The sequence below is a fragment of the Ambystoma mexicanum genome, chromosome 4q, assembly GCF_040938575.1.
Source record: "Ambystoma mexicanum isolate Mex_15411 chromosome 4q, UKY_AmexF1_1, whole genome shotgun sequence".
In the NCBI taxonomy this organism is placed as follows: Eukaryota; Metazoa; Chordata; class Amphibia; order Caudata; family Ambystomatidae; genus Ambystoma; species Ambystoma mexicanum.
In genome coordinates this window covers 1,060,668,575-1,060,695,404 of record NC_090928.1, presented here as the reverse complement: position 1 = coordinate 1,060,695,404, position 26,830 = coordinate 1,060,668,575, and the positions used below count along the sequence as shown (strand labels likewise).

The 26,830-nt window shown below is 46.0% G+C and overlaps 1 protein-coding gene across 4 annotated transcripts in view; it reads right to left on the bottom strand.

Moving 5' to 3' along the window:
* Positions 1 to 26,830, bottom strand: part of MIA3 (MIA SH3 domain ER export factor 3) — a 1,311,327-nt gene that overhangs the window by 415,494 nt on the left and 869,003 nt on the right. For all 4 annotated transcript variants that reach the window (XM_069608611.1, XM_069608610.1, XM_069608608.1 and 1 more), the window contains exon 23: positions 25,750 to 25,817. In XM_069608611.1, the coding sequence (XP_069464712.1) occupies positions 25,750 to 25,817 (68 nt within the window). The remainder of the gene's footprint in view (positions 1 to 25,749; positions 25,818 to 26,830) is intronic.

The following is a 26,830-nucleotide window of genomic DNA, read 5'->3' as shown; positions in this document are numbered from 1 at the left end:
AACTTCATCCGGAGGGGTCTGCCTCGCGTTCAGGGCTGGCATCCTCTTCTCTGGTGTTTTCCCCACCGGTTTGGCCGAAGCCTCCTGCCTGGGCCGGAGGGCCACTCTGGGCACCGTCTGGGTCTCCTTGACCGGGTCAGCTCCTTTTGCCTTCAAGAGGGCGGCAGCCACAAGCTCGATCCTCGAGGATGACTTTGCCTGGACCACCTGGGCCTTCGATGGCAGGTCGGACAGCTTACCCTTAGTCTTCTCTGGCTTTTCCCGCGGCTTCCGGGTTAGCAGATTTCCTCTTCGAGGAGGAGCTGGAGCGATGACTTGAGATGGAGGCAGACAGTGAAGAGATGAGTGCGCCCTGCTCGTCGCAGGACCTGCTTGTTCGGCGACCCGCTTGATCTTGTCTTGGGTCCCCACAGATAGAGCGCCCTCAAAGGAGTTAGAAGCCTGCACCTCGGACCGACCGGTCCTGGGTGAGGCATGCCCGTTTGCCACACGGGGAAGAAGCCTTGGCATAGAGCCACGCCGCCAATCTACTGTGCTGATATTTGACGGTGCGCTTTGTGAAACCAAGGCACATCTCACAATCTACTTCCTTGTGATTCGGGTGGAGACAGAGGCACTGGGAGGGTTTGTCCTCAACAAACACATTCCTCAATCCGCAGCTGGAGCAGAGCTTGAAGAGGGAACCTCCGTCCTTTTCCTCTGACATGGTCCGGCATGTGGTATAGGCCCGATGGCCTTCTGGAATCTTCGATGAAACTTTCGACCATTCTTGCCCTTGAGGGGCGTTGAATGACGCCGACAATGGATCCCTGTTTGCCGGTCTAAGACACGAAGAGCACACATGCTCTATTTGACAAAAATAGGAACATTTTAATGAAAAAAGCATGAAAAAGTAGAAAAGCTCTCAGATCAAAACACGAGGACTCCCAACACTTGAACGTGCTGTAAAAAAATCAGAAGATGGCTGTCCGAGGAGGGGCTCAGGGAGAATGCAGTCAGTCATTGGCTGGGGGAAGTATGACCCAGAGGAATGGTGTGCCGCCAACGACCTCTGCCTTAATGCCAGTAAGACTGATCTTCTACTCATCGGCACTCCCACTCCCTCCTTCCCTGCAGCTCTCTGGCCGGCCTCTCTGGGTCCTCTTCCTGCTCCTACCTGCAAGGCAAAAAACCTCGGGGTCATCTTCGACTCCACACTCTCCTTCTCTCCTCACATATCCGACGTCTCTAAGAAGTCACACTACCAGCTACACCTCCTCAGAGGTATCCTTCCTTTCCTCTCCTTCCCCCAGAAGCTCAGTCTCTAGATCCCTGGTTCTCTCGAAGCTGGACTACTGTAACAGCCTCTATCTAAATCTGCTCACCTCTACTCTCCGCCCTTTGCAACTCTTCCAGAACAGGACTGCGAGACTTGTCCTTGGCCTCAAGCCCAGGGACCGTATCTCTCCAGGACTGAAATCGCTACACTGGCTCCCAGTGACTGCGAGGATCAAGTTCAAAACCCTCTGCATTGTCCAGAAGGCCGTCTGGGGCCTTGGGCCAAAATACCTTCAACTCTCTCTTCCTAAATATCTTCCTTCTCGAGCCCTTCGCTCATTCACCTCCAACTCCCTCAGGGTCAGCCACTTCTCCAAACAACGAGTTGGGGGCAGATCTCTCTAAGCTGCAGGGGCATCCGTCTGGAACAGCTTTCCTGCCTCCCTGAAACTTGAGGAGAATCATCTCCGGTTCCGGAAGAACCTCAAAACCTTCCTCTTTGCCTCTGCTTTCTCTCCCCCTCTCCCCTGCTAATACTACTGAAACTGCACTGAATCTGCAACTGGGCCACTCACTGTTCTTGGCCCAGCCACTCTCCCCTGCACTGCCTCCCCGGCAACCCCTGCACTGCGGGACTGTGTCTGTATCCCTACAGCCCCCCTTCCCAGCACTTGTCTGCACTTACCTCGCACTTGCCCTTGTTATTTATCCTTTATGCTGTATGCTAATAACCCTGTACTGCACTTTCCCCTCTCCCTTTCCCCCATGCACTTTTCCCTTCCCCTCTACCCTTGCACTTGCGGGATCTGAATGACACCTGGCCTAGTAGGATTGTTGTCTGTCTCCCCTTGTTCCCCCCCTGCCTCGTCGCGCCTTGAAACACTTGTGTATAGGCGCGTTACAAATGCCATATCATATCAGTGATTGGTTTATAGGAGAAAGACAGTTTGTAAGTGAAAGTGAAACTGTTTTTTCTTTTATCGAGTATTCCCGGCCTGACGACGGGGAATATTCATGAGCACGTGAATCCATGCCAGACCCCATGCTGGAGAAATACCATGTCAAAGCTGACTGGTCAAGGATCACCACTTGCAAGCAAAACCAGTCGGAACCTCCCTCTGACTACCTGTCTAGATTAACTGACTGTCACTAACTACTCCGGCATTGGAAACGCCGGGGTACAATCTAAACTTGCATTTTTTTCTCATTTTGTGACTTGGCTCCTTCCTGAAATTTAAAACAATATTCATAATGTTGAAATTGGGCGGCAGGCCGAATCTATGGAAAAAGCACTGCAAGCAGCGTATCATTTAATTGAAAAATTCAGGCGCCAGGAGCAGGACGGGGCTACACTCTCCATGGCTTTACAAATACAGAATGCGCAACAAAAGACTGCCTCTGGGGGCCGGGGACAACCGGGTACCTCATGCGAGCCCCATGCCCAACAGAATCCTCTGCCGTCTTTTCACCAGGGCCACCAGACACAACAGACTTTTGCACACTCATTTGTACCTGCCCAGCAACCCCTGTCAGGGCAACCTTTTTGCAGATATTGTAAGCAGACAGGCCATCTCACCCAACAATATCCTACCAAACCTGCCAGAAGAAGGCTGTTAGGGATAATTCTCAGAAATGTGTCAGTTCCCTTCTACTTTAGAGGCCCCGAGCTCCTTTGCTAGACTTTAAGACTTTTAATTTTTAACGTGGAGTGAGTCAGACCTTTTTTTCACTCGCTCATGTATTTTTCTTTGATTTGAACACTTTCTTTTGGTTTTGGAGTCGGACAAACTCCATAGGCATCATCTTTTTCTCTTTGTAGACCCAGCACACACTAGCTTACATAGAGTGCTGGAGGGGTTACTTAGTATAACCTTTGTATACCTTAGCATGTAACATTTTTATGTTACCCTTTGTATAATTAATGGCTGGTGGCAGTGGGTTACTTTTGACTACCATTGTGCTTTTTTAGCAGGCTGAACACTCAGCTGTAGTATTGCACCCACGGGAGCCCATTTTGTCAAAATGGCCCTGCTAGTCTTTTTTCGCCATTTCTTGTTGGAAAGGTCTTTCTTGGGATTTACTCTTTGCACCAAACCAGGCTTGGTCCCTTTGTTAGTTTTGTCTTTGGCGGGGTTCACTGCTGAAGCCTGCCTCTGGCGCCAGTGTGTCTGGCAGGATAGGAAGCAAGGCAGATTCATGAAACTCCCCATGCTTAGTCTCCTTGGTTACAGGAATACACCCAAAGGTGATTGGCTGGCTGGCTGTGCTTTGAGGACAGCCACCCTGTTGTGTGTGTGTGACAGCCAGGCTGTGAATGAATGGAAGAGAATTGCATAAAAGGCGGGGCCTTTTGCAAGGAAGGCAGAGTCGACCACTGGACGAAGGAACAGAAGAAAGAAACTGGAAGAGAAGCTTGCTGCACCTCCTAGACCGTTGGTTTGCCCGGTGAAGCCCTGCTGCAGTGCTTCAGCTCCAATTTCGACATCGACTAGAGAAGTCCGGAAAGGATGACTTCTCCCCTCGGGTTGGTGGGACCAATCGACTCCAAGAGAAACATGGTGGTGCTATTTGCGAGAAGCCGAAACTGCGAAGTCCCGTTGATCCGAACGTTTGCTCATTGCTGCGGCCAACCTTCAAATCGTAGTGCAGGAGTCCCCAGACGTCCTCCCTCTTGTCCCCACGACTGAGGCCCAGGAACAACAAGATCTGCCATACTACAACAGGAACAGAAGCCAGATGGAAGAAAATTCTTCAGACCTAAGATACTGTAAATTAAGGGGTACTTACCTCTTGTTGTGTCGCTTGCTAGCTCTCAGTTGAGATTGGCATTTGCTGCCTTTTGCAGAGTTGCTTGCACCTTTGCCTTTCACAAGCCTCCCAGCTTGTGGCCCAACAGTGATTTCTTTTTCAACAAAAACTCTCTAACATTGTGCAAGACTTTTCACTTACCTTCAAGAAGTTCCTCAGTTCCCGTAGACTTTGCTCAATTGACATTGGCTGTCCTGGCTCCTGGAAGACTCTTCTAACCTCTGACTTTGTGTTTTGACCCGTCTCTCCAAAAAGTCATACATTCTTTACTTGTATAGCTGGGAAAGGGTTAATCTACATTGCATTTGGGGATTCAAAAGTGCTTACCCATTTGAGAAACTTGTTAACCATTGTTTCCTTCCCTAACCTTTCCTTTTTTGACACCAAACTCAGTACTGCTCTAAATGTACAAGTGATATATAAATGTACACAGTGTCATAGCTATTGAAGTCACCTGAGGGTGTAGGAAGTGTCTGTGTATCATTTCATTGAAACAGAGTGTCTAGTTTGAAGTATACTTAAGAGTTACATATTTGATCCCTTCTAAAGAAGGTTTATTTTAAAACGGACTGGTAAATTAATAAATAATTGTTTAATCAAGAAACATTAAGTGTTGTTTGGATACTTGCTACTGTGAAACTATGTTGCAACCATACAGCTCACATTGACCCCTCTTGAGATAAGCCTGACTGCTCAGTCCATTTACCAACTTGTGTAGTACATGCTTATACCAAACGTTGTGCTTGGTATTCAACAGTGACTTGTGCAAAGATAATAAACCTATATTTTAATATATGTTTAAGTGTGTTTCTTTGATGTGCATTTCTAACTAGGTTCAGTGTACTTACCTACAGCTCACATCTTCCTCTTATGATAAGCCTGACTGCTTTGCCAGTCTACCAGGGTTTCTGAGTTGTACAGATTGATACCAAGAGTTTGGGATCAACACACCACTGGGATAGCTTACTAAAGTCTTACCTCCAAGTGGGACTTTAGAAAAGATCCCCTAACACCTAGTCCCTGGATTCTTGGTCTGGAGACAAAAGAACTAGACATTGGATGGGAACTTCCAGCAGCAGTCATCCGAGGAGGCTTCCAGCAAAGGCTTCTTCACGGATTCACTAGGCTCTGTGGATTAGGAGCCTTTTTACTTACAGAAGCCAGATGAAGAATGAATATCGTCGGTCGGATTCTCTTCACTCTCTCGGTCCTGCAGCCTGGTGAGGGGACTTTAGGGATGCGAATCCTGTCTCTGAAGGTCCAGGAGTCCAAGGTTTCCACTGGATTCAGACTTTCGGAAGACCATGGACCGCACTCAGGCTCAAATTCTAGGGTATTGGCGGCTTGCAGCCCTGCAGGGCTGCAGCATGACATGGGATGCTCAAAATGCTGGTCTTTTTCATTCTAGTGGATCTCACGAGTCTCGCATTGGGGACCCCCAGGTCGATTGGAAGGCAGGGTCGCACCAGGCTCCAGTTACACAGCTGACTCTCCAGTCACTAGAAATTGCTACAGATGTATTTTTTTTATCTTCCTCTTCGGTTTCAGCTCAAGTGGTTGACTTGCCAGCAGCTTCCAGGTTCTGAGTTTTTATCAGCACAACTTCTGCAATCTCTCCCTGCAGTTTACAGAAAGGGGCGGTCTGGCTGTCCAATAAGGACAGTCAGTCCCCCAATGGGAGCTGGTTCCTTTCAGGCAATTGCGAAAGTCAAAGGGCTGCAGTGCTTTAGACTCCTCCTTTGCTTCCTGCCTTCTTAGACACTCTGGAGCTTGTGCAGGGAATACAAAGGATCCCCGCCGAAGAGAAACATTCCACTGAGGTTGTTTGCACCTAGAATGGCAAGGGAAGACCTTAGAAATAATAAGGATACTTAAAACTTGGGAAAAAGAACAAACCCACCATTCTAAAGCAGAATGGCGGCCCTTCTGTGCTTTACCGAGGCCGATTTAACATCCTGCGAGTAATGAGACTAAATAGTAATGTGGAGGCTTTTGACCCATGTGGAATCATTAGACGGGGTAAATATGGGGATTAAGCTGTCGCTGCCCATCATTTTACCCCAGAACAAAAATAAATCATTAGAGTGCGTAAAGATGGGGATGCGCTGTCGCCGCCCATCATTTCATCCCAGAATCCAGGAGAGCTGCGCAGTTGTGCGCACACCAAAATGGTTACCTAACTTGCCACCCACCAGTGTAAAGAAAGGTCTTTGTTAACAAAATCCACTGTTACTGATGTCAAAAAGTTGCTGAAATCGTGACTCATTGGACCACTTCAAAGATTCAACCCTTTTGTGGGGTTCCACATAACCATTTTACTGTAAGGAGCCCCATCAAAACAATGTTAAGCAAGGATTTACTACCATGTAAGAACCATTCCTGTTTAGAATGCATTAACCTAAAAAAATCCCAAGGATGGATGCAGTAACCACAAAATCCCGATGGTGGCGCTAGCGGTCTAAACTCTGACAGGAGAGCTGTTTTGCAAGATTGTCTAAATGCAAAGAAAAGGGGTCTCATTTCATCAAAGGTTCAAAGGGGTTGCCTGTCTTGGGAACTCTTGACACTTCAGAACTCAACACAAGAAGCCAGGAAATAACAGGGTTCTGTTAATTAAATGCAAAGTGGCCCCCTGGCCTCCTGATGTGAGCTTGCCAGACACCACACAAAGGACCCTTTCCTCTGAAAGGAATATGTTAATTCTGAATGTTTGCTGTCAACAAAGATCTGCCAGCCAGCAGAGATCTGTGACTGACCCACCCAAGTCTTGGAGGCGGACCTCAACACTCTGAGGACTGAATTGAAAGTAAAATATATATTTTACAAAAACACTGATAACTCTTTGTAATCAAATGACAGAAATGTATAACTTTGAGAGCTTTAATTTAAAAAATGTACCTTTAATTCAAGCCCAAACTCGAATTTGTGTGATGTTCTGGGGCAAAACCCCATTGTTTATTAATATTACAGACTCCCTGTTTCAGCTAGACAAACGAAAATGCATTGGTATGTGGGTAGATATGTGAGGAACAGTTGTATAAAATTTAATGAAGATCCAATGTTGTTCAGCACATGAAAAAGTGCTAGAAGTTGCCATTTTTGAATGCAAGCTCCTAGAAACAGCAGATTTGGACAGAGACATGGCTAAATTCAGCCACACCATGTATATGTAATTTCAAGCAACTGTGTAACTGTGAAATATGTCTTTTATTATCAAATATAGAATGTGTGCAATCTGACAGAGGAGTGTCCTATCTGCAAGCCATAAAATGACATCCCTCTGACTCACAGTTCATTCCCCAATCAAATGATAAATGGAAGTTTGACCAATTAGAAGCTGAGAGAGAGGTAGGGTCAGTGATGCTAGAACACACCCACATTCTAAACACATAAAAGCAGACAGACAGGACAGATAGGGACCTTCAAATTCCATCTGCAGCGGGACGCTCTGCCGGAAAAATCCATACTTACCTCCATCAATCTTCAAAGAGCCAACCCTTAGACTCCAAGATAAACAGAGACTTCAGAACCTTAACCAAAAAGGCCACTGCCAGCAAGAGTATTTGTCAGCAGGCCTCAAAATATTTTTGCAACTGAACTCTTCAGACAGCCGGGTGAGCCGTCTGAATTTTGCCAAGAACTTTTGCAAGAACCCGGTGACAGAGATATCCAAAGAGAAGGCAGGACCCGACCCAGAGAACCGGTGCCTAGCAGAGAGAAAGCAGTGCTGTACCCAGAGAGACCCAGACTAGAGAACCAGAGAGAGCTGACCCAGATCACTGTGAAGTGCAGAGGCCAGACCAGACCAGACCAGAGGCCAGTTTAAAACCCTGACCAGATCCGTGACGAGGCCCATTTCACTCAAGAATATAGTGTGAGTACCTAGAAAACTGTGCAGAACCAATCTCTTAGTTAAAATAATATAATTCAATCTATTTAATCTAAGTAGAACTGCCTCCTAACTGTCACCTGTCATTTGTAAAGCTGTCACTTGTCATTTTCTAGTCGCAAGCTGCACTTGTCTTTTTGAACTTTAAAATTTCAAATCTGAAAAACGACCTTTATTCAATCGCTCATATCTCCGCAACCGTTTGTGCTAGAGACTTGCAATAACTTTTATTTGAAAGCTTAGAATCTTAGCTTTGAATCGCACCTAGAACCGCGTTCCTACCCCTTATAGTTTTACCGCAATCGCGGAACACGCATCCGCGAATTTTACCGCGATTTGCAAATTTCTCCACATGTAAAATCAGCTGCTGCTTGCCTTCCATTTGCCAGAAATTCGTTTAACCTGCTAACTATCCCTGCCTCATTGCTAGTGTGAGCCTGGACTAATATTAACTAGGTACCAATCACCCTGAACCTCTGAAAGGGAATTAAAAGTATTTTAGCATACTTTTCAATTCATTGCCAGCACATATCAAAGCAATTTGGGCCTGTTTTCTGTGGTGTAAGCTTGCTGGGGTGAACTGATTTACATTGATTGCATTTCTGAGAACTGTGTGTTTTCCTTCCATTTCCTTGCCTTGCATCAAGGGGGGGGGAGGGGATTGCCAGAGAAAAGTGATTACATTGTTTGGTTGAAATCATATTGAGTATTTTCTGTACTGCATTCCTTGAATATTGCATCCACCTGAGCTTACATAAAGCATCCTCTACCACATTATACTTTTGTTCCTATTTACCAGTGTGCTACCTTATCCATTTCATGTCAACTCATTAGTGATTATAAGAAGTGTGCTAGTGCCAGATTCTCCGTTGTTGATCTTTATCATATCAGATTAAGTGTGCTATTCAATTATTAATTTATTATAAAGTGTGATCTATATATCTATTGTTAAATTATCAAATAAACCTTTTTACTTGCAAAACAGAACTACTTCTTGGCTCAGTGGGGTCAGGAGGATTCCAAGAGAGGGGTGTTATATAGGGGTAGTCATCCAGAACGCATGAACTGGACATAAAGATATATCAATAAGGGTTTTCATTCAGTATTATAGACCAGGCGTTGACTTAGCTGTAGTGTTGAATTGAATCCTCTTACAGTAACTAAGGTAAAACCACTGCCACCAGTCTTTGAACCAGCCATTGAAGTAAACTTGCAAGTGTAACAAAAATGTTACAGGACAGTGTGAAAGGGGATACATTGTATCCCCACCAGTCCACATAAGGTGGGTTGTGCTGGCTATATAAAATGTAAAGGGGATGGAAATCCCTCGTTAGCCCTTGGGGACAGTAGTTCATCCAAGTACATTAAAGAGAAATTAACAGGGAAGCCCAAAGGGGCAACCCAGCCTAAGCCCAAAAGTTATAGAAAAGTATAACTCCAACCTTACATTATGGAGACATAAAAAAGTCACCCATAAAAAGAGTACAAGACTAGGTGAGAAGGGAAAATAGTTCCACTCACCTAGGGACAAGGATAAATACTCCTTAAGTCCAAGCAAAAGGTTCTGGGGTTGACACAGGTCAGGTAGATTTGTCACAAATATGAAAATCTTAGCTAACACTTGGGCAAGGTGATTATTTAATTTGAGACCAGAGACAGCCTGTTTGTGATGCATCTGTTTTTTTTATTTTATCCACTACCCCTTTCCCACCATATATGGAGTGCTGGGGAGATACTTAGTATCCCCTTTCTTACTGCTCCAGTAACATCTCTGTTACTGTGAGAAGCTAACTCTTATGTCCGGTAGTAGTGGGCATACTGTTATGACTTATGTGTTAATATTACACGCAGGCTGTCAAATCAGCAGCAGTAATGCACAGAAGGGTCACCATTCTGCTAGAATGGTGGCTTCTTTCTTTTTTCACCATTTTAAGTCTGCGTGTCCTTTCTTGGGTCTTCTTCTGCTGCCCTGGGAGGTGCAGGTTGTTAGGGAGAATTCTCTCTTTAGGCTGAATTTCCTAACCTAGTGAGTCCCCCAGCAGCTTTGCTGGATTTCTGGAGTTTGTTTATTTCTCCTGCCAAGAGACAGACTCTCTTTCTCCCACTCTTGGACATGGTTTATGGTGTTCCTTTGACTGTTAATGTGTTTTATAGGCTATGGGGTCCTTTACTCCATAGGGTCTCATGTGTTTTTACTATGTGTGTTACACAGCACCCTCCGTGCAGTAACACAGAGGTGTCATAGTGACACCCCACCATAGACTCCATACCCTGGGACTGACTACTGTCTCCCAGGGCATGTAAAGTCACCATTGGCTTTACTAGTCCCAAATTATTAACAGAAACCAGTACAAACCATCATATTGTGGACATACTGGTCGGGGCAATTCGATTGCCCCGGGGTCTGTTAGTCGAGGGGGCACGTCTCCATCCCCCCCGATCCAGTTTTGGCTGGTGGCAATGGAAACTACTTTTTATATTCGAGCGCGAATATATCCCTATGGGATTTTCCCATTGTTCGAGGCTACCAACTTTAATTATTTAATTCTCATAGCCTCGAACATACCGCCGGTTTATTTATTTAATATTAATTCGCCGGTTGGTATTTTTTGCCAGGACTCAATTCTAAAATGGCGTTTGTGTTCTCTTCTGTGACTCCAACCCAAGTCGAGCCCTTTGTTCCACTTTTTGGCGGGCTTCTCCACAGAAGCCACCAAAAGTGGTGCCACTCTGTCTGGGTATTACAGGGGGTGTGGGAGGGGGTTTAGGCACCCTGGACTGAGTTACCTTGTGTGATTGGCCCAAGTGGTGAGCCAGCTGGCTCACCACTTAGCATGTTTGATTGACAGCTAGGCTGAGTGAATGGGGGTGTGCTGCATAAAAGCAGGGCTTTGGGGACTGGAACTTCAGAAGTAGCCACAGGACCTGAGAATCCGACGAGGGAGAAGCTGAGTCGACCTACCAAGACGACACCACCGGTGGAGCCCTGCGGAACCGACTCACCACTTCCCAACGACAGAGAAGATCTCCCGGCTGGAGAGGCTTCTTCCCCTGACTGGTGGGCACAACCAGTTTACCTTCTTCTCTTCGCACCCCAGACCGTCTTGTGGTCGAATTACCCGTGCCAAGCACCCCGGCAACCGGATAGCCACTTACCTCTGGACCGAGAATAAAAGGACCGCTCCATTTACCTGAGAACTCCGCGGCTGGTTTCTTCCCTGGCAGCGCAACGGACTCCTGTTTTACTCCCCGACGAGATCCTCTCTTCCCCCGGACGAAGCACCGACTTGCATCCGCTGCCAGGGACAACTGCCCCCCTCTGGAGTATTCTCACCACTTTAAGGTACTGTGTCCGCCAGGCCTCCCTTTCTAAAGATTGCTACAAGGTAATAATAACCCCTTAACCTTCTGGACAGGGCTGGCCGCCTTGACCCTCTAACTGGTCCCTTTCTTTTAGTCCAATTCTTTTTGAACCTTTGCAATACTCTTGTGCACTGCAACCGTGTGACCTTGGACACATTTCGTTTTGATCCCCTTACAGTGGATCCGGCCTACTGACTCTAAACTCACGGGGTTACTTTGCCTTCCTCTCTTGTTGCGTTCTTATAAAAGTGTTGGGATCTGTTTCAATTTATTCTCTGCTTTTCTCTCCCTTTTAAACGAATTATTAGAGTGCCATCTACGTTGAGCGCTCACTGCTGTTATGTTATGTTATTTTGCATTTATATAGCGCCTTATATACCATTGGTATGGTCTGAAGGCGCTGGTAGGTTGAACGCCCTTGGGAACCGAAGTTCAGGTCAGTAGAGAGAGTAGAGTGAGTCAAGGTGCATGTGAGCACCGGGTATGTGTGCAGCTGGTGCGGTATTCATGTAATAGCTGCTTTTTAGCGGTAGGTGTGGTGGTTGAGAGATCAGTAGTATGTGATCGTTCTGGCAGAGTTTATCCAGACCGAATGTGGCTGCGTTAGGCCTGAGGAGAACGCCTGGCTGGGGGTGTGTAACCAGCAGTGTTTACTTAGAATGATGTGGAGTGAGCGGCGGATGTTGGTATGAGAACAGTTATACCGAATGGTGTCATAGTATCTCTGTGTTCTAGTTGAGTGGTGGTGTAAAGAAGAGAGTAAGCGTGGTGGTGAGATATGATGGGTTATATGCTCTTTCAAACATTCCCTGCATTCCAAACCATACTATGTACGTCACGCACCATGCATTCATCTGTTTTGCTCATTCACCCGCTCTACGCACCCGTCCGTTTTATGTCCTCACACGCACTATGCATTCACCCCCTCTACGCACTCATCCCTTACACACATTCATCCCCTCCACACCGAGAGGCTATTGGGCATACTTCTAAATGCACTTTCCACAGAGAGATTATTGGGTACACTTCTAAATTCAACTTCAAAATCCACTTCTAAATTCAGCTTTCACAGAGAGGCTATTGGGCACACTTCTGTTTGAAAATAAGTGGGGCTTTACTTAAGACTTGTCTAATATTCTTCTAAGGGAGTGTATACCTTTTAGTGACCGTGTTTCTGAATTGCTTACTAACAGTGCCTGTATGTTTTTCTAGATGTGGTTTTAAATAAATAATTATATCTCTTTTACACCAAGCCCTGTCAGTGTTTACTTGTTCTACTGTGTTCTTTTGACCTATTGTGAATACTCTGTATACTGCCTAACTCTTCTTGAGGGAAGTCTGACTGCTCAGCCACAGCTACCAAGTGAATCTGTGTGGTACAGACTGCTACCAAGTGGGTTTACTGCCAAACACCTGTAGTCTTAAATCTTTTGCAGTGATTCCTGAGGGAACTGCACAGGTTTCTGCCTAACACAGGTCCTGGTTGAAGTTTGGAGCCTCGGCACAAAGGATTCCTGCCGAAGACAGTGTGTCTGTGAAAGCAGAAGTGAGGGAGGAGTCCGAAACTCTGCAGTCCTTAGTCTTCTGATGTGACCGAGCAAAACCAATTCCCACTGGTGGACTGACTGTCCTGGCTGAACAACCACCCACCCCTTTGTGTAAACTGCAGGGACAGTTTGCAGAAGTTGTGTGTGGATTCCTGTTTAAAATCAGATACTTGAAGTTGAAGACAAGTCGACCAGTGGAGCTGAAGGCAAAGAGGAAGATGAATAAAAGACGACTAACTGCAGGGACGTCATTTCACCAAAATGCCAGGGGAAGCGGAAGTGACATCACACGACCCTTGACCCCCTGATGACATCACAGGAAGTGATGTCATTTGACCCCACCCCAAAGTGATATCGCAGGAAGCGATGGAACACAACTTTTCACCTGTTGATAAAACAGGAAGTGGCATCACATAGCATTGTACACTACGTAAAATATGGTTACAATATCACTATGATGTCATGTACATTTCATGCAAGAATGGATCGTCATTTGTATCATTAAGATCAGTGTGTTTAGGCCCATATTACCAAATTACTGTGAATGCAAGCAGACGTCCATGACCAAATGATAATGATGTGTTATTATATAGCACTTACGCTTAAGCACTTTATATAGAAAAAATATACACCCAATATCACCCAACCTGTGTTGGTACTCATTTATCGACGTCAGAATGATGAAAGGCTGAGTTGAGGCGTTTAAGGACAGACTAAATCAGTGACTCAGCCCCTGAAGTGTGCCTGAAATAAACCTTTAATGAGTCTAGCAAATAATGTATAGATTTCCAGAAAGAGACATTATTTGGTATTCCTATTCTTTCTTATTTAGGGTCGTTGCTGAAAGTGTTAGACTTGTGGCACTCCTGTTCTTATTTTTCTTCTCATTTTACCTGAACAAGAAAGCCAGCCACTCCAGAAGTAAAGAGCCACACTGTGCTGGCCACAGCCCAGGAGCTTGCATTAAAAAAAAAAAAAAATTCAAAGGGAGACCTCAGAGGTCGCGACCCCAAATGACGTCCCTGTGTAACTGATTCCAGCGACCGGAGAGCCAGCCGAGTGACCAGACCTTGTTCTGACCCACACTTTCAAGCGACCTGGGGAATCCGAAGACCCTTATCCGAAGGCTGGTGAGACTCACTAGTCTTGAGAAAAACTGCAAAACAAGCCACTCCATCGACGTACTGCGACCTTGCAGGGCTGAAGCAATACCAGGGGACCTCGAGCCTGAGACCGGGGCATAGTCTTCCGAAGGCCGATTCTTGCCGAAATGTTGGTGGACTCCTGCGGGACCTCCAGAGACACAATTTGATTCCTTGAAGTCCCCTCACCCGAGTGCAGAACGAGATTAGCGAAGAGAATCTGACCGGCGACGAACGTTCTTCATCAGGTACCTGTAAAAGTGCCCCAAATCTGCAGAGCTGTTAGAAGCTAAGAAGAATCCTTTGTTGGGAGCCTTTCCCGTCGACTGCTGCCGCAAGTTCCCTTCCAAAGTGTGATCTTTCGCCACCACGACTAAGAATCCAGGGACCGTGTTCTGTGCTGCTGCATCATGAAGGCGTCCGACTCCAAGCTCTTCTTCTCTACTGGCTTGGGTAATACTTTCCTCAAGTCTTGTGTCGATTCCGTTTGGCTGAGTGAGTGATTTGTGTGTTTGGTAGTTCACCCATACCGTTCGCCCAGGCCCAACACAGGACTCCACCTAGGAAGCCTTCTCTGAAGTCCCTGAACACTTTCAACTAACTCTGAAGTCTGCACTAACTTGTTTGAGGAGATATCCTTTGGAAAGTAATCAGTGTAACTGTATCCATTCTGAAAGAACAATAAGTTACACATGTTGCCAAGTGCTTACCTGTAAAGTAGTAGTTTAAGTGTATCTATTCTGAAACAGAATAACTTATGCAAGTGGCCAGATAAGTTGTTGGTATAACTGTAGTATTCCAGTAAGCGAATAACACTGTAGTTATTACCATTAGGGTCTGCCCCCTTGAAATACATTGTGTCTTTCTAAAAGTCTAACTAATATGGTTTTACTCCCCATAAATAGCATGTTGGCATTCTAAATGTACATCACTAGGTTTTACTCACCTTGAAATGCATATTGCTACTCTACATAAGATTATTCTTTGGTTTCTATACCACAAGTATTGTGTCCGTTTTTATAACTGTTTATGAGTTATGATATAGTACTTACCATTTCAAAGATTTATCTTTGCCTACATGTATATAAAATAAACCATTATTTGTACAATACATAAGTGTATCAGTGTTTCTTTGGACCTTATGTATGACAATGCATTACTTACCGTAAAAGCATTTCTGATGGTTGCATCTGCTTAGATTCACATGCTGTGCATAGTCCGACATCCAGTGGTCACTGCGGAGTATTGCATTTTGTTTTTCGTAGTCGAAAAGGGGACATCGACAAGGCGCGTCTGTAACACTATCCCTATAGTGACGTGCAGTGTACCCACAATCCCTCACGCGTCGAGGTCCCTCTGTTTGTATTTTTTTCTGCTCTGAGGGAGCCTATTAGACGTGAGTGAGTACAGAAAAGAGAGATATAGAAGAAAGTCTATGTTCCTTCCATCCGAGCGGGGAGGAAGGGTGGGCACATGTGAATCTAAGCAGATACAACCATCAAAAATGCTTTTACGGTAAGTAATGCATTGTCTTCTGATGTTTGTTAATCTGCTTAGAATCACATGCTGTGCATAGACTAGCGAGCAGTACCCAGAGTTGGAGGTGGGTTGTGAGAAGGAACAGTAGAAAAAGATGTCTTAATACTGCTTGTCCCACCTGGGAATCCAATCTAGAGTGGGCATCTAGACAGTAGTGTTTTGTAAAAGTGTGAACAGAACTCCAGGTTGCCGCTTTGCAAATGGACTCAAGAGGGACATTTGCAAGGAAAGCTATGGAAGCCCCGGTGCCTCGAGTGGAGTGTGCTCTTGGCTTGAAGGGTAGTTCTCTCTTAGCAAGAGAGAAACAGAGAGTGATGCATTGTACAATCCATATAGAAATAGTGGATTTTGAAACTGCATCTCCTTCTCTTCCTGCTGCCACTGAGACAAAGAACTGATTAGTCTTTCTCAATGGTCTAGTTCTTTCCATATAAAACATCACGCCTCTGCGAACATCCAGTGTATGCAGGCTCTTCTCACCTAAGTTTGAAAGATTTTGAAAGAACGTAGGTAGTTCTATTGACTGGTTGACATGGAATTTAGAGATACATTTTGGCGCAAACCTAGGATGGGTGCGTAGAACCACCTTATCCTTGTGAACGGTTACAAAGGGTTCTAGTACAGAGAGCGCTTTTAGTTCACTTACTCTCCTAATGGAGGTGATAGCTATTAGAAAAGCAGTCTTAAGAGGGAGGTCTTTAAGTGTTGCTTTGTGCATGGGTTCAAAGGGTGACCCCATGAGCCTGATTAGTACCACATTTAGGTCCCATCCGGGAGCGGGGTTAGCTATGGGAGGGTGGATCCTCTTCACTCCTTCCATGAAGGCTTTAATAACTGGGACTTTATACCATGACACTAATTGGGAAGTGGTGTATGCGGAAAGTGCAGCTAAATGGACTTTAATAGAGTTAAACACCAAGAATGAGTCTAGTAGGTGAGCCAGGTACAGAACAATTTGTGTGGGAGAGCAGTCAACTGGGTTAATGCTCCTTCCCCTACACCAGATGACAAATCTTTTCCATTTGCTAGAATAAAAGTGACAAGTGTTAGGCTTTCTAGCCTCCCTGAGAATGTCCATGCATCTCTGCGGGAGTTGTAAGTGTCCAAATTCTATGATCTCAGGAGCCAAACTGCTAAGTTCATGGTCTGAGGGCATGGATGTAGTGTCCTGCCCTTGTCCTGTGACAGCATGTTGTACGGGCAGGGAAGTTTCACTGGAGTAGATAGGGACATCTCCATCAAGTGAGCAAACCAAGGCTGTCTGGCCCACATAGGGGCCACCAGTATCATGGTAACTTGTTCCTGGTGCATCTTGTGCACTATCTTGTTGAGAAGGGGAGTCGGGGAGGAAAAGCATAAACAATTTTCCCTGACCATGGTATCGATAGACCGTTCCCCTTGGATTGGTTCTGGGGGTAACTGGAGGCGTAATCTTGGCATTGGGAGTTTTCCAGAGTTGCGAACAGATCTATTTCTGGGAATCCCCATTGTGTGAAGACGTTGAAGACAATGTTTTCGTGTAACTGCCATTCGTACTCCGAGGGCAGAGGGAAGTCTCTGCTGAGTTCGTCTGCTAGCAGATTAAGTTCTCCTGGTACATGTTGTGAAAGAAGGAACATGTGTTTGAGAGCCCACTTCCAGATGTTCTGGGACAGCTTGGACAGTCCTGGAGAGTGAGTGCCCCCTGGCTTGTTGAGGTAGTACATGGCTGTGGTGCTGTCCGTGAGGACCATCACTGTCTTCCCTTGCAGGTGTGCCTGGAAGGCTTTCTGTGCCTTGAACACAGCTAGTAGCTCCAGTAAGTTTATGTGCTTAGATGCTATGCTCGGAGTCTAAACTCTGAGCAGTCTGATGGGATAGGTGAGCCCCCCATCCTGTGAGGGATGAGTCTGTGTTTAGAGTGGCTTCCACTGCAGGGGTGGCGAATGGTTTCCCTATTACCAGGTTTTCCTTAGACCACCACCGTAGCGAGAGAACCAAGGCCTGCAAGACCACCACTAGATTGTCCCAGTGTCCGCTGGCCTGACACCACTGGCTGTTGAGCCGCTCTTGCATTGGGCGCAGGCGCGCGTGAGGTACCAAATAAATACATGACGCCATCATTCCTAGTAAGCGCATTGCTTTGCGTACCGTCGCCTCTCGACCGGCCACATATTGAGGGATCTGAAACAGCATGTTTTGGACCCTCTCGGAGGGGAAGATGAGGCCGTCCTTTGTTCGAATTAGGGCCCCTAGGAATTGTTTGATCTGGCTGGGGTCTAAACTGGACTTCTCATTGATGGAGAAGCCCAGTTGAAACAAAGGTTTTACAGTCTTTTGGGTATTTGAGAAGCATGTTTCGTAAGAATCCCCTGTTATGAGCCAATCGTCGAGGTAAGGGTATACTGGGATGGACAACCTGCGCAGGTGGGCCGCTGCCACTGCCAGTACCTTTGTGAATACTCTTAGCGCTGATGCTATGCCGAAGGGTAGCACTCTGAACTGGTAGTGTTTGCCCTCTATCATGAACCTGAGGTATTTCCTGTGCGCTGGCAACATTAAAATATGAAAGTATGCATCTTTCATGTCCAGTGTTGTCATGTAATCTCCCTGTGAAAGCAGGGGGATTACCTCCTGTAGAGTCACCATACGAAACTTTTGAGGTTTGACAAATTTGTTCGCTGGGCGCAGATCTAGTACAGGGCGCATGCTTAAGTCCTTTTTGGGTACAAGGAAGTACACTGAATAAATACCTTCCGTTACCTGCGATAGAGGCACAACCTCTATGGCTCCTTTTTCTAGTAGTTGGCCCACTTCTTGAAGGATGGCGAGGTGTTCTGGTGACATGCGTCGTCCCCTTGGGGGTCTGTACGTAGGGGAACTGTTGAATTCTAAACAGTAACCGCGGGCTATGGTTGATAGTACCCAGCGGTCTGATGTTATACCCTCCCATGCTCGAAGAAAGGATGTTAACCGGCCCCCGCCCGGCGATGCATGGGAGGGGACCCGAATCTTTGAGTCATTTGGTGTTGGTGGCTTGGGAACCTCTAGGGGTGGGACCCCAACCTCTTCCCTTGCCACAACATTGTCCTCTTTGGTTGTATTGTCCACTGGTGCCTTGGTTAGAGGACCAGTTACCTGCAGAGTTTTGCTACTGCTGCTGTTGGCCTTGGCCTCGAAAAAAGCGTTTGTTGGGAGGCCTTGAAATCTGGTCTAGGGTTTTGATGGTGTCAAATTCCTTCTTTGCGGTCTCTAGTGCCTCATCCACCGACTTACCAAAGAAGTTGGCATCTTCTATAGGTTTGTTAATTAGAGATGCTTGTGTTTCAGGTTTAAAGCCTGAATTACGCAGCCATACATGGCGTTTGAGGAGGATTCCTTGGACTAGGGAACGGCCAGCCGTTTCTGCAGCATCCAGAGTGTTTTTAATGATGCTTTGGTTGACTAGGTTCCCTTCAGTCACTGTGGCTAGAAGCCAAGTACGTAGGGGTTCCGGTACCTCCTCGATGTCTTTACGTAGTTTGCTCCATTGTGCATCTGCGTAACTTGCCTGCAAAGAGTTGTTGTTGGCAATTCTTGCGGAAAAGGCAGCTGAGGCTATAATTCTGCTTCCTAGGGCATACATTATTTTACCCTCTTTATCTGGTGGTGCCTCGCTAGTTGACAGCGGGACCCCTGCTCTTTTCCTTGTATTTGTCACCACTAAGGAATCTGGTACAGAGTGGCCCCTGATGTATAACGGGTCAGATGGGGAAGGATTACATTTTTCTATCCTCGGGTTGACCCCTCTGATCAACGCGGGTGTAGATAGTGAAGGAATAATTTGTCTCTTTACTGAGGCGAGAAGGGGAATAGTTTGGCTGACAGGGGGTTTCTCCTTAATTATCTTTTCTACAAAGTTGATGTCAGGAGAAGTTTCCCCGGTCTCGATTTCGAAATGCGCTGCTGCCTTACGTAGTAGTGCATTAAAAGGTAGGTTGATCGTATTCCTAATAGGTGAGTCCTTGGGTGGGGACAGGTTTAGAGCATCAGGGTCTGAAAACGCTGATGGGGACTGCCAGGGCTGTGAAGCGCCCTCTTCTGGGTCTTCTCCGAAGCCCCCATCACCCATATCTGGGTGATCTTCAAAACCTTCCTCCTCTGGGTTTCCTCATCCTCTTGAAAATGGGGGTCCTCCCCAGTGAGGTCATATAAATCTACATCCTCTTGGGGGGAGGGGGCGGTCAAACAGCCTAGGGTCCTTGGCCCTGGGATCCTCCTGAGGTCCCTCTCTTGTTCTCTTGGGTGTTGGGAGGTTCTGAGTCTCTCTAGGGTTTCTTGAGTTACCCCAGAGCGGTCAGGGGGGGAAAAGGGAGGGCCTTCCGTTTGAAAACGCTTTGACCTATCCCATAACGTCGAAGAAAGGTTCCCCTCGCCTTCTGAAAAGTCTTCTGGTAGGCTAGGAGTCCCTCTCGACGGAGGGGGCAGTTCCTGCCTTCCTTCTGACCTTTTCAGCGTCTCCCGGGCCTTGTGAGAGGTGATAGAGGTTTCTTTCGCCATCCGTCGCTGGCTATCGGTGGAAATAATCAGCGCCAGGCTCTCGACAACTAAACTGTCTGTCGATGGTACCTCCGGCATCGACGTTACAGGCGTCGCTTGCTCTATGCGGACGGGCGCTCTGACGGTGCGCGTCGTCTGGCGGTTTAGTGATAGCGCCCTTATCTGGGGGTAGCCCAGTCGCTGGTCGCGTTTGCGAGGTGGCCGCCGGTAGGTCCTGAGTCTCCGTTGGCGCTAATGCTCTCTTCGTCTTTGACGAGGAAGAGCCGTGGGTCGTGTGTTTATGGGAGTGTTTTTGTGTGCATCAGTGTCGCCGGGGTGTACATCCCCATAAGCAGGGCGTGAGCCGAGCTTGTCGGGGCCGGGGACAGACGACGAGGAGCGTGAACGCTCCTTAGAGAGGTCTACGAAACGGACGTTGGGTTATCACATTCCTCGTCATTTTCGGCGGCGGCGGGTGATGAATCAGACCTAGACATGGCGTAGGCTGCCCACCTTTTGACCCTGTGGTCTTTTAAAGTATTCGGATTAAGATGCGGACAGGCCGCACAGCCGTCTTCTTTGTGGTCGAGGGGCAAGCATCGGTTACACCATTTATGCTGGTCTTTCCAGGTAAACTTGCCCTTGCAGCACGGGCAAAACCTAAAGGGTGTCCTCTCCATAGCTGAGGAACCGATTGCATGTGACAACAACCCTGAAGGAAAGGGATGGGAAGGGAAAGGCATTCTCAAAGACAAACAATAAATGTCCCACGACCCCACACTCCCTACTGTATTTGGCCGTCGAGGCCAAGCCACGTGTTCGGTGAATGCCGAACAACCTCCTCCGTCGAAGGCACGGCCGTCGGAGATCTTGATCGGCGGTGAACAGCTTCGCAGCTACGACGCCGAAGGAGGGATGTAAAAGTAATAATATATTTATAAGTTAATAACGACCAAAGGTCAAATAATGTTTTTGCAATGTCTCTCGAGGAGCTCCGCGTAAAGGCGACCAATATCTGGGCGGAAAAAAACAATCGGAGGGACGCGTGAGGGATTGTGGGTACACTGCACGTCACCATAGGGATAGTGTTACAGACACGCCTTGTCGACATCCCCTTTTCGACTACGAAAAAAAGCAAAATGCAATACTCCGCAGTGACCACTGGATGTCGGACTATGCACAGCATGTGATTCTAAGCAGATTAACAAACATCAGAAACTACAATTTCTAAGCACTTATCTACAGCCCTCCCTCCTAAAATAATCCTGGATGCTCTGCCATTGCTACCATTATCGCAGGTGGTACAGCCTTATACTAAGAGTTGGAGTGCCTTGTGGCACTTCCATTTTAGGGTGCTAGCCACCCCTAGTAGCCATTCGCGGTAAATGCCAAAGTGCACAAGTGTTAATATGGATTTATAGAATCTGGCCTGGTGGACAGATTTTATAAGGCCGCTCTAGTTATAGTGAACAGGGAACTCAATCGTTTTCCAAAAGCCAATCAAGGTACATGGATGACCAGTCAAGGCTTATTCTCAGGAGAGTGGGGTCAGTGGCCCTCAACGAGATCACACAGTATGGTACACAATAATTGAATTTAGAAAGTAAGAATAACAAATATAGTTATTAAAGGTCTTCTGAAAACACTGAAAAATTAATCCAAAAGGTAGTAGTATTGCACAATACTCTACGACGACAAATATATACATTCAGAATGGGTTCATTTATACATCAAATTGCTTTTTGAGCAAAGCAGGTGTTAGGCAAGATTGTATGTAGTAACCCTGTGAGAGACTACACCAGCCTTGTCCTCTTGGCAATAGGTAACTCAACCTTTGGTATAGGCCTGTACTACACAGGTTGGTAGAGTGACTGAGCAGCCAGGCTTATCTCAAGAGGGGTCAATGTTAGCTGTAGAGGTGCAACAGAGATTCACAGTGGCACGTATTCAAATCATACTTATACTCAATGTTTCTTGATTAAAGCAATTATTTGTTAATTTAACATTCAGTTTTAAAATAAGCCGTCTTTAGAAGGGGAAATATGCAACAATAAAATATACTTCAAAAATACAACCCTTCAGTTCAGGTAAGTAAGTAGATACCCTTTTGGGATGCGTCACACACTCTTCCTACACCCTGAGGTGACTTCAATTGCTTAGGACACTGTGGACATTAATAGATCACTCTTCACACTTAAACACACTACTGAAGTTATGGAATAAGGAATAGGTTAGGGAAGGAAACAGTGGTTAACGTGTTTATCCAAACAGGTAAGCACTTTATAATCCCCCCAATTGAATATAGGTTAACCCTTATCTAGCTATACAAGTACCTTATGTATGACTTTTTGAGGGACAGATAAACACAAAGTCAGAGGGTAAGAAGAGACTAGAGGGAGCCAGGCCATCCAATGTCAATTGAGCAAAATCTAGGGGGAGCTGAGGCACTTCTTGACGATAGCAGAAAAGTCTTGCAATGTTAAAGAGTTTTTGTAGAAAAAGAATCACTGTTGTGCCACACGCTGGGAGACTTGTGAAGAGCAAAGATGCAAGCACCTCTGCAAAGGGCAGCCAATGCAAGTCTCCAGTGAGGGCAAGCAAGCTACACACAACAGGAGGTAAGTACCCCTAGTTACACAGCACCTTGAGTGTGAAGGAAAGGTTCCAGCTGGCTTCTGTTCCTGTTGTAGTCCTGCAGATCCTGTTGTTCCTGGGCCTCAGCCATGTGGACAAGAGGGAAGACGTCTTGGGACTCATGCACTACGGTTTGAAGGTCTGCGGCAGCAATGGGCATACTCCAGATCTGCGGTTTGAGCTACTCGCAAATAGTACCACCGCGGTTCTTTAACACCTTGTGGACTATCCTTGCTTCTGGGGTCCAGCACTCTGTTGAGGTGGCTCAGGCTTGGATAGTCCTGCTTTGAGGGAGTCCTTAGGAACTTCCTGGAGCTCGGGTCCGGCTTAAAAACAATGCACTCGATTCGATTCTGGTGTTCCTGTCATCTGGTACTATGTACCAGCAGCAGCAAAGAAGTACCACCAGCAAGGAGAGGGGTTCCAGTCAAGCAAAGGGGATGGGGGGTCTCTAAGGTAGAAGGGAATTAACACAGAAATTAGAATTCTCCCTAACATAAGTAAATAGATTAGATGCAATAAATGATAGAAACACGTGACAAGTCAATTACCTAACTTTAGCAGTCCAACCCCTAAGAAGAATGGGGCCTTGTGCCCAATAGTCACAGGAGCCAAAATGTTTCTCGCCAGAATGGAGTCTCTGCAGGTAAGCTGAAATTTGCATGCGCTGGTGCTAGTTCAAAGAGGTTCTTCAACAATGTTACTAAAAGATAATTAAATGTTTCCTTATATTTCTGGTTACTCTATCCAGGTTTGAGACCAAAAGGCGAGGCGAATGGAATGCAGGAGACAAAGGGACCAATGTTACCATTGGGAGGGCAGGGGGGAGGGGGCAGATACACTGCGTTTACTTACCCACCTGACTCTGATTTTCCCAGATGGCTGTGGATCATCAGGAGGAGTGCAGGGGTGGGGCGGAGGGCACGGGGGAGTAAATGTGGGGTTTGGTGGTATTCACTGGGGGCTCATTCTGCTGCCATTGGTTCTGTTGAGGTGCCCTGGAGTTGGGGGTTCGAGGATTCTTCAGGTCAGGTGTGGCTGCAAGATGCAATCTCTGTTGATGAAGAAATGCAAGAAACATATTGATGCAGACCTCCCCTGGACACTTCACAGGTTAGAGAAACCGGAAGGTCCAGGGACTCTTCTGAAGACTCAGGATGGACGGATCCTCAAGAAGGTATCAAGACTAGTTGGTCCCACTAGTCCAAGGGCTGACGCACTACTCAAGGTCTTTGGAGTTAAGGTGGTTCAAAGGGGCTTTCACAGACAGACGTAGGAACCAATGCCAAGCCTCTTCAGTGGTCTTCTTCGGATCTTCAGCCGGCTTTTCATTTATGAGGGATTCTTGGCTCGAACACTGATCAGGAGTCCTCTTCTTATCCAAAATGGAGCACACCTTGCCTGCAAAAGCAGCAGCTTTTTTGGACACGTGCATGACCTTATATGGGGATTTCCTTACCTGGCAAGCCAGGAAGAAGGCCACAATACAACATGGCCGAAGAACAAGAAAACATCTCATGCCACTGTCATTTTAGGGCAGTAGCCACGTTTTGTAGCCATATGCAGTAAATGCAAATGTGCACACTAAAATTAACGCAAAAATTGTAAAATCATTATTGCTGCCACCATTCTGTCTTTAGACACATACAAAAGTGAACAGAAATCAGGACAGGTACACCCCTGTCAAAGCCCTTTTTCAATGAAATAAAATAAGATGTAATACTCACCAACCACTAGATAGCGGCCTATGAAAACATGCGAATCTAAGCATATTCACAAGCCCCAAAAATATGTATATATTAGCTGTTTGAAAATACTTGCCTGAAGTTTTCATTACTTAAGAGTGAATCCAAAAGCCTATTTTTCTACACCTTCTGTCTAATTTGAATTATTGGCGTGCTTGGTGTGTTTCTCTTTGTAGCTCTAGACCTCTCTCACACACTCCTGAGTCGAAGCCTTATTGCTCTGCTACGCTATCTTGACTTTGTGTGGTTAGACAGCAATCTCTTTCCAGTTCACCATAACAGGTTGGCATCTCGGAATCCACCCCCAGGGTTGATTCTGAAAATCCACCTGAATAAAAAGGGACCCCAGAAATTAAATTCTGAACCAATAGACCTCATTGTCATTCTTTGGTTGAACAGCTTCCTTAGGACCAGGCCCTGTGGTCGACTAAAGGAAAGAAATGGCTTGGGATACCCAAAGATCTATAAATGCAGAGAGTTGGGGGTTACCCACCCCTACAATCACCTGCAGTGCACTATTTAAGGATTTGGCGGCCATCCATTCTGGAGTGGCCAGCCAACCTCCATTCACTCCAGGAAACATAGGGATGTGCATTAAAGCGTCTTAACGACCCTTTGCAACCAAAATTGGATTCCACTGACTCGGAGGCTCCTTTTTGGGCTCTGTCCAAAGCCTGCAAAGGTTGACTGACCAAATATGGTAGTTTCCACAGACTAAATCAAGTAAAATGACCAACAAAGCTAGTGTTTCCTTATGTGTGGGGTGTTTGGCAGGCCTCTTAACAAAAACACAGTAATTGTAATTGGTTATTTATAATGCACTCTATACCCAGAGGTTTCTAAGCGCGGACCTGGGGATCATACCTGCATTGCTTTGCGTCTTGCTTTCACGTCGAGCGCGATCTACCCTCCCAAGACACTAGCTATGATGCCTCTGTTAAAGCACAAAGGGCTACCTTGCAGCAGAAAATTGCAATACAAATGTTTCACCATGTAAATGAACTAAAATACTGCCACCAGCCTGCACGGAACACACAATCTGAGTTAGCAGACTTACCCACATGCAAGAACATAAGATAAAAGGGTACTCCTGGCTTTATAGCCATCAGGGATAATAGGACTGTACATATAAAAATTACACACAGTGGTAAGTGAGCTTTACAAAGACCCTTACACAAAAATAAAATCCAGAGACAAGAGAGACTGCACAAATGCAGCAAGGCCTCACAAATTGTGGCAAAGAACTGTGTTCATAGTGTACCCAAGTAAAGTAACAACATTCCAAAGCTGGCAGGAAAAATTGTTTAGAAAGGACCCTGTGCACATACTTTTGTCGTAGGTTGGCAGACTCCCTTTTTTCTTCAGACAAAGTCCTCTCCGCAGTACGAGCAATTAACTACAAGGATGAAAAGTAAGTTTTAACAACTGTGCAAATGTAAAATATTCATAAAGTATCATCTTCCATTCTCTCTTTAGGTTGTTCCTATATTTGTTTCATTTCGTCTGCAGGCACAAATTCCTCATCTGAGCTCCAGGCGTGGGTCTGAAAAACCTAACCATCAGGTGGGTCATAAGAGATTTTCTTTAGAACCTGCTCTGGTGAGGGTTTTGAGGAGCCAACTCAGTGGTCCAACAAGGTTTATATAAATGTCTAATCAAACTATCAATGGTTGAGTTGCAAAGCATTACATCTTAGACTCTGGAGGCGTTAGGATTGGTGAAAAGTAGAATTGACACTCCCAAAGACTGGTAAGTGATAGAGCTCCATGCAGTAAGGGAACATCATTATATCAACAGGTTGCTTCAGGTTAGACACCCTAATAGGGTAGGTAAACACAACATATAGACACCCAGTTTGTTAATCCAAAATGAACTACCTACCGTTTTACTATTCACACAGTTAGATATGCAATATACTATTAGAGTTCTTAATTTGGGGAATGGGCATTATACCACAAACCTTGTAATCTCTATAAGGCAAGTCAAACACTTCCATTAATTAAGAAGTCCAGTACTAGCTACACAGTTTCCACGTGTGTTACAAATAAGTAATCCTAGTTGTACAGGTTTAGACTGGCTCAACCATAAAGCACAATAGGTTCAAAGTAGCTAGAAATGGCAATTCCGAAAGTCAATAGACTGTGTTATAGGAACAATTAAATATAAGGCAAGGCAGTTATTTAAAGTCAAGACTCCGGCAAAGAGGCAGACTTACCAGTTCATTGTGTCTACGAGGGCCATAGACCGACAGGAACCCCATGCCCAGATACCAGCAAGGCAAGGAGAGCGGCATGTCCCCTTCATGCCCTAATGGTTTAAAATGGACCCAAGAAAACATAAGCAATCTTGCGCCTTGAGCTTCAAAAGCAGCAAAACCAACACCCCAACAGGACACAGGATTGTTTGGGA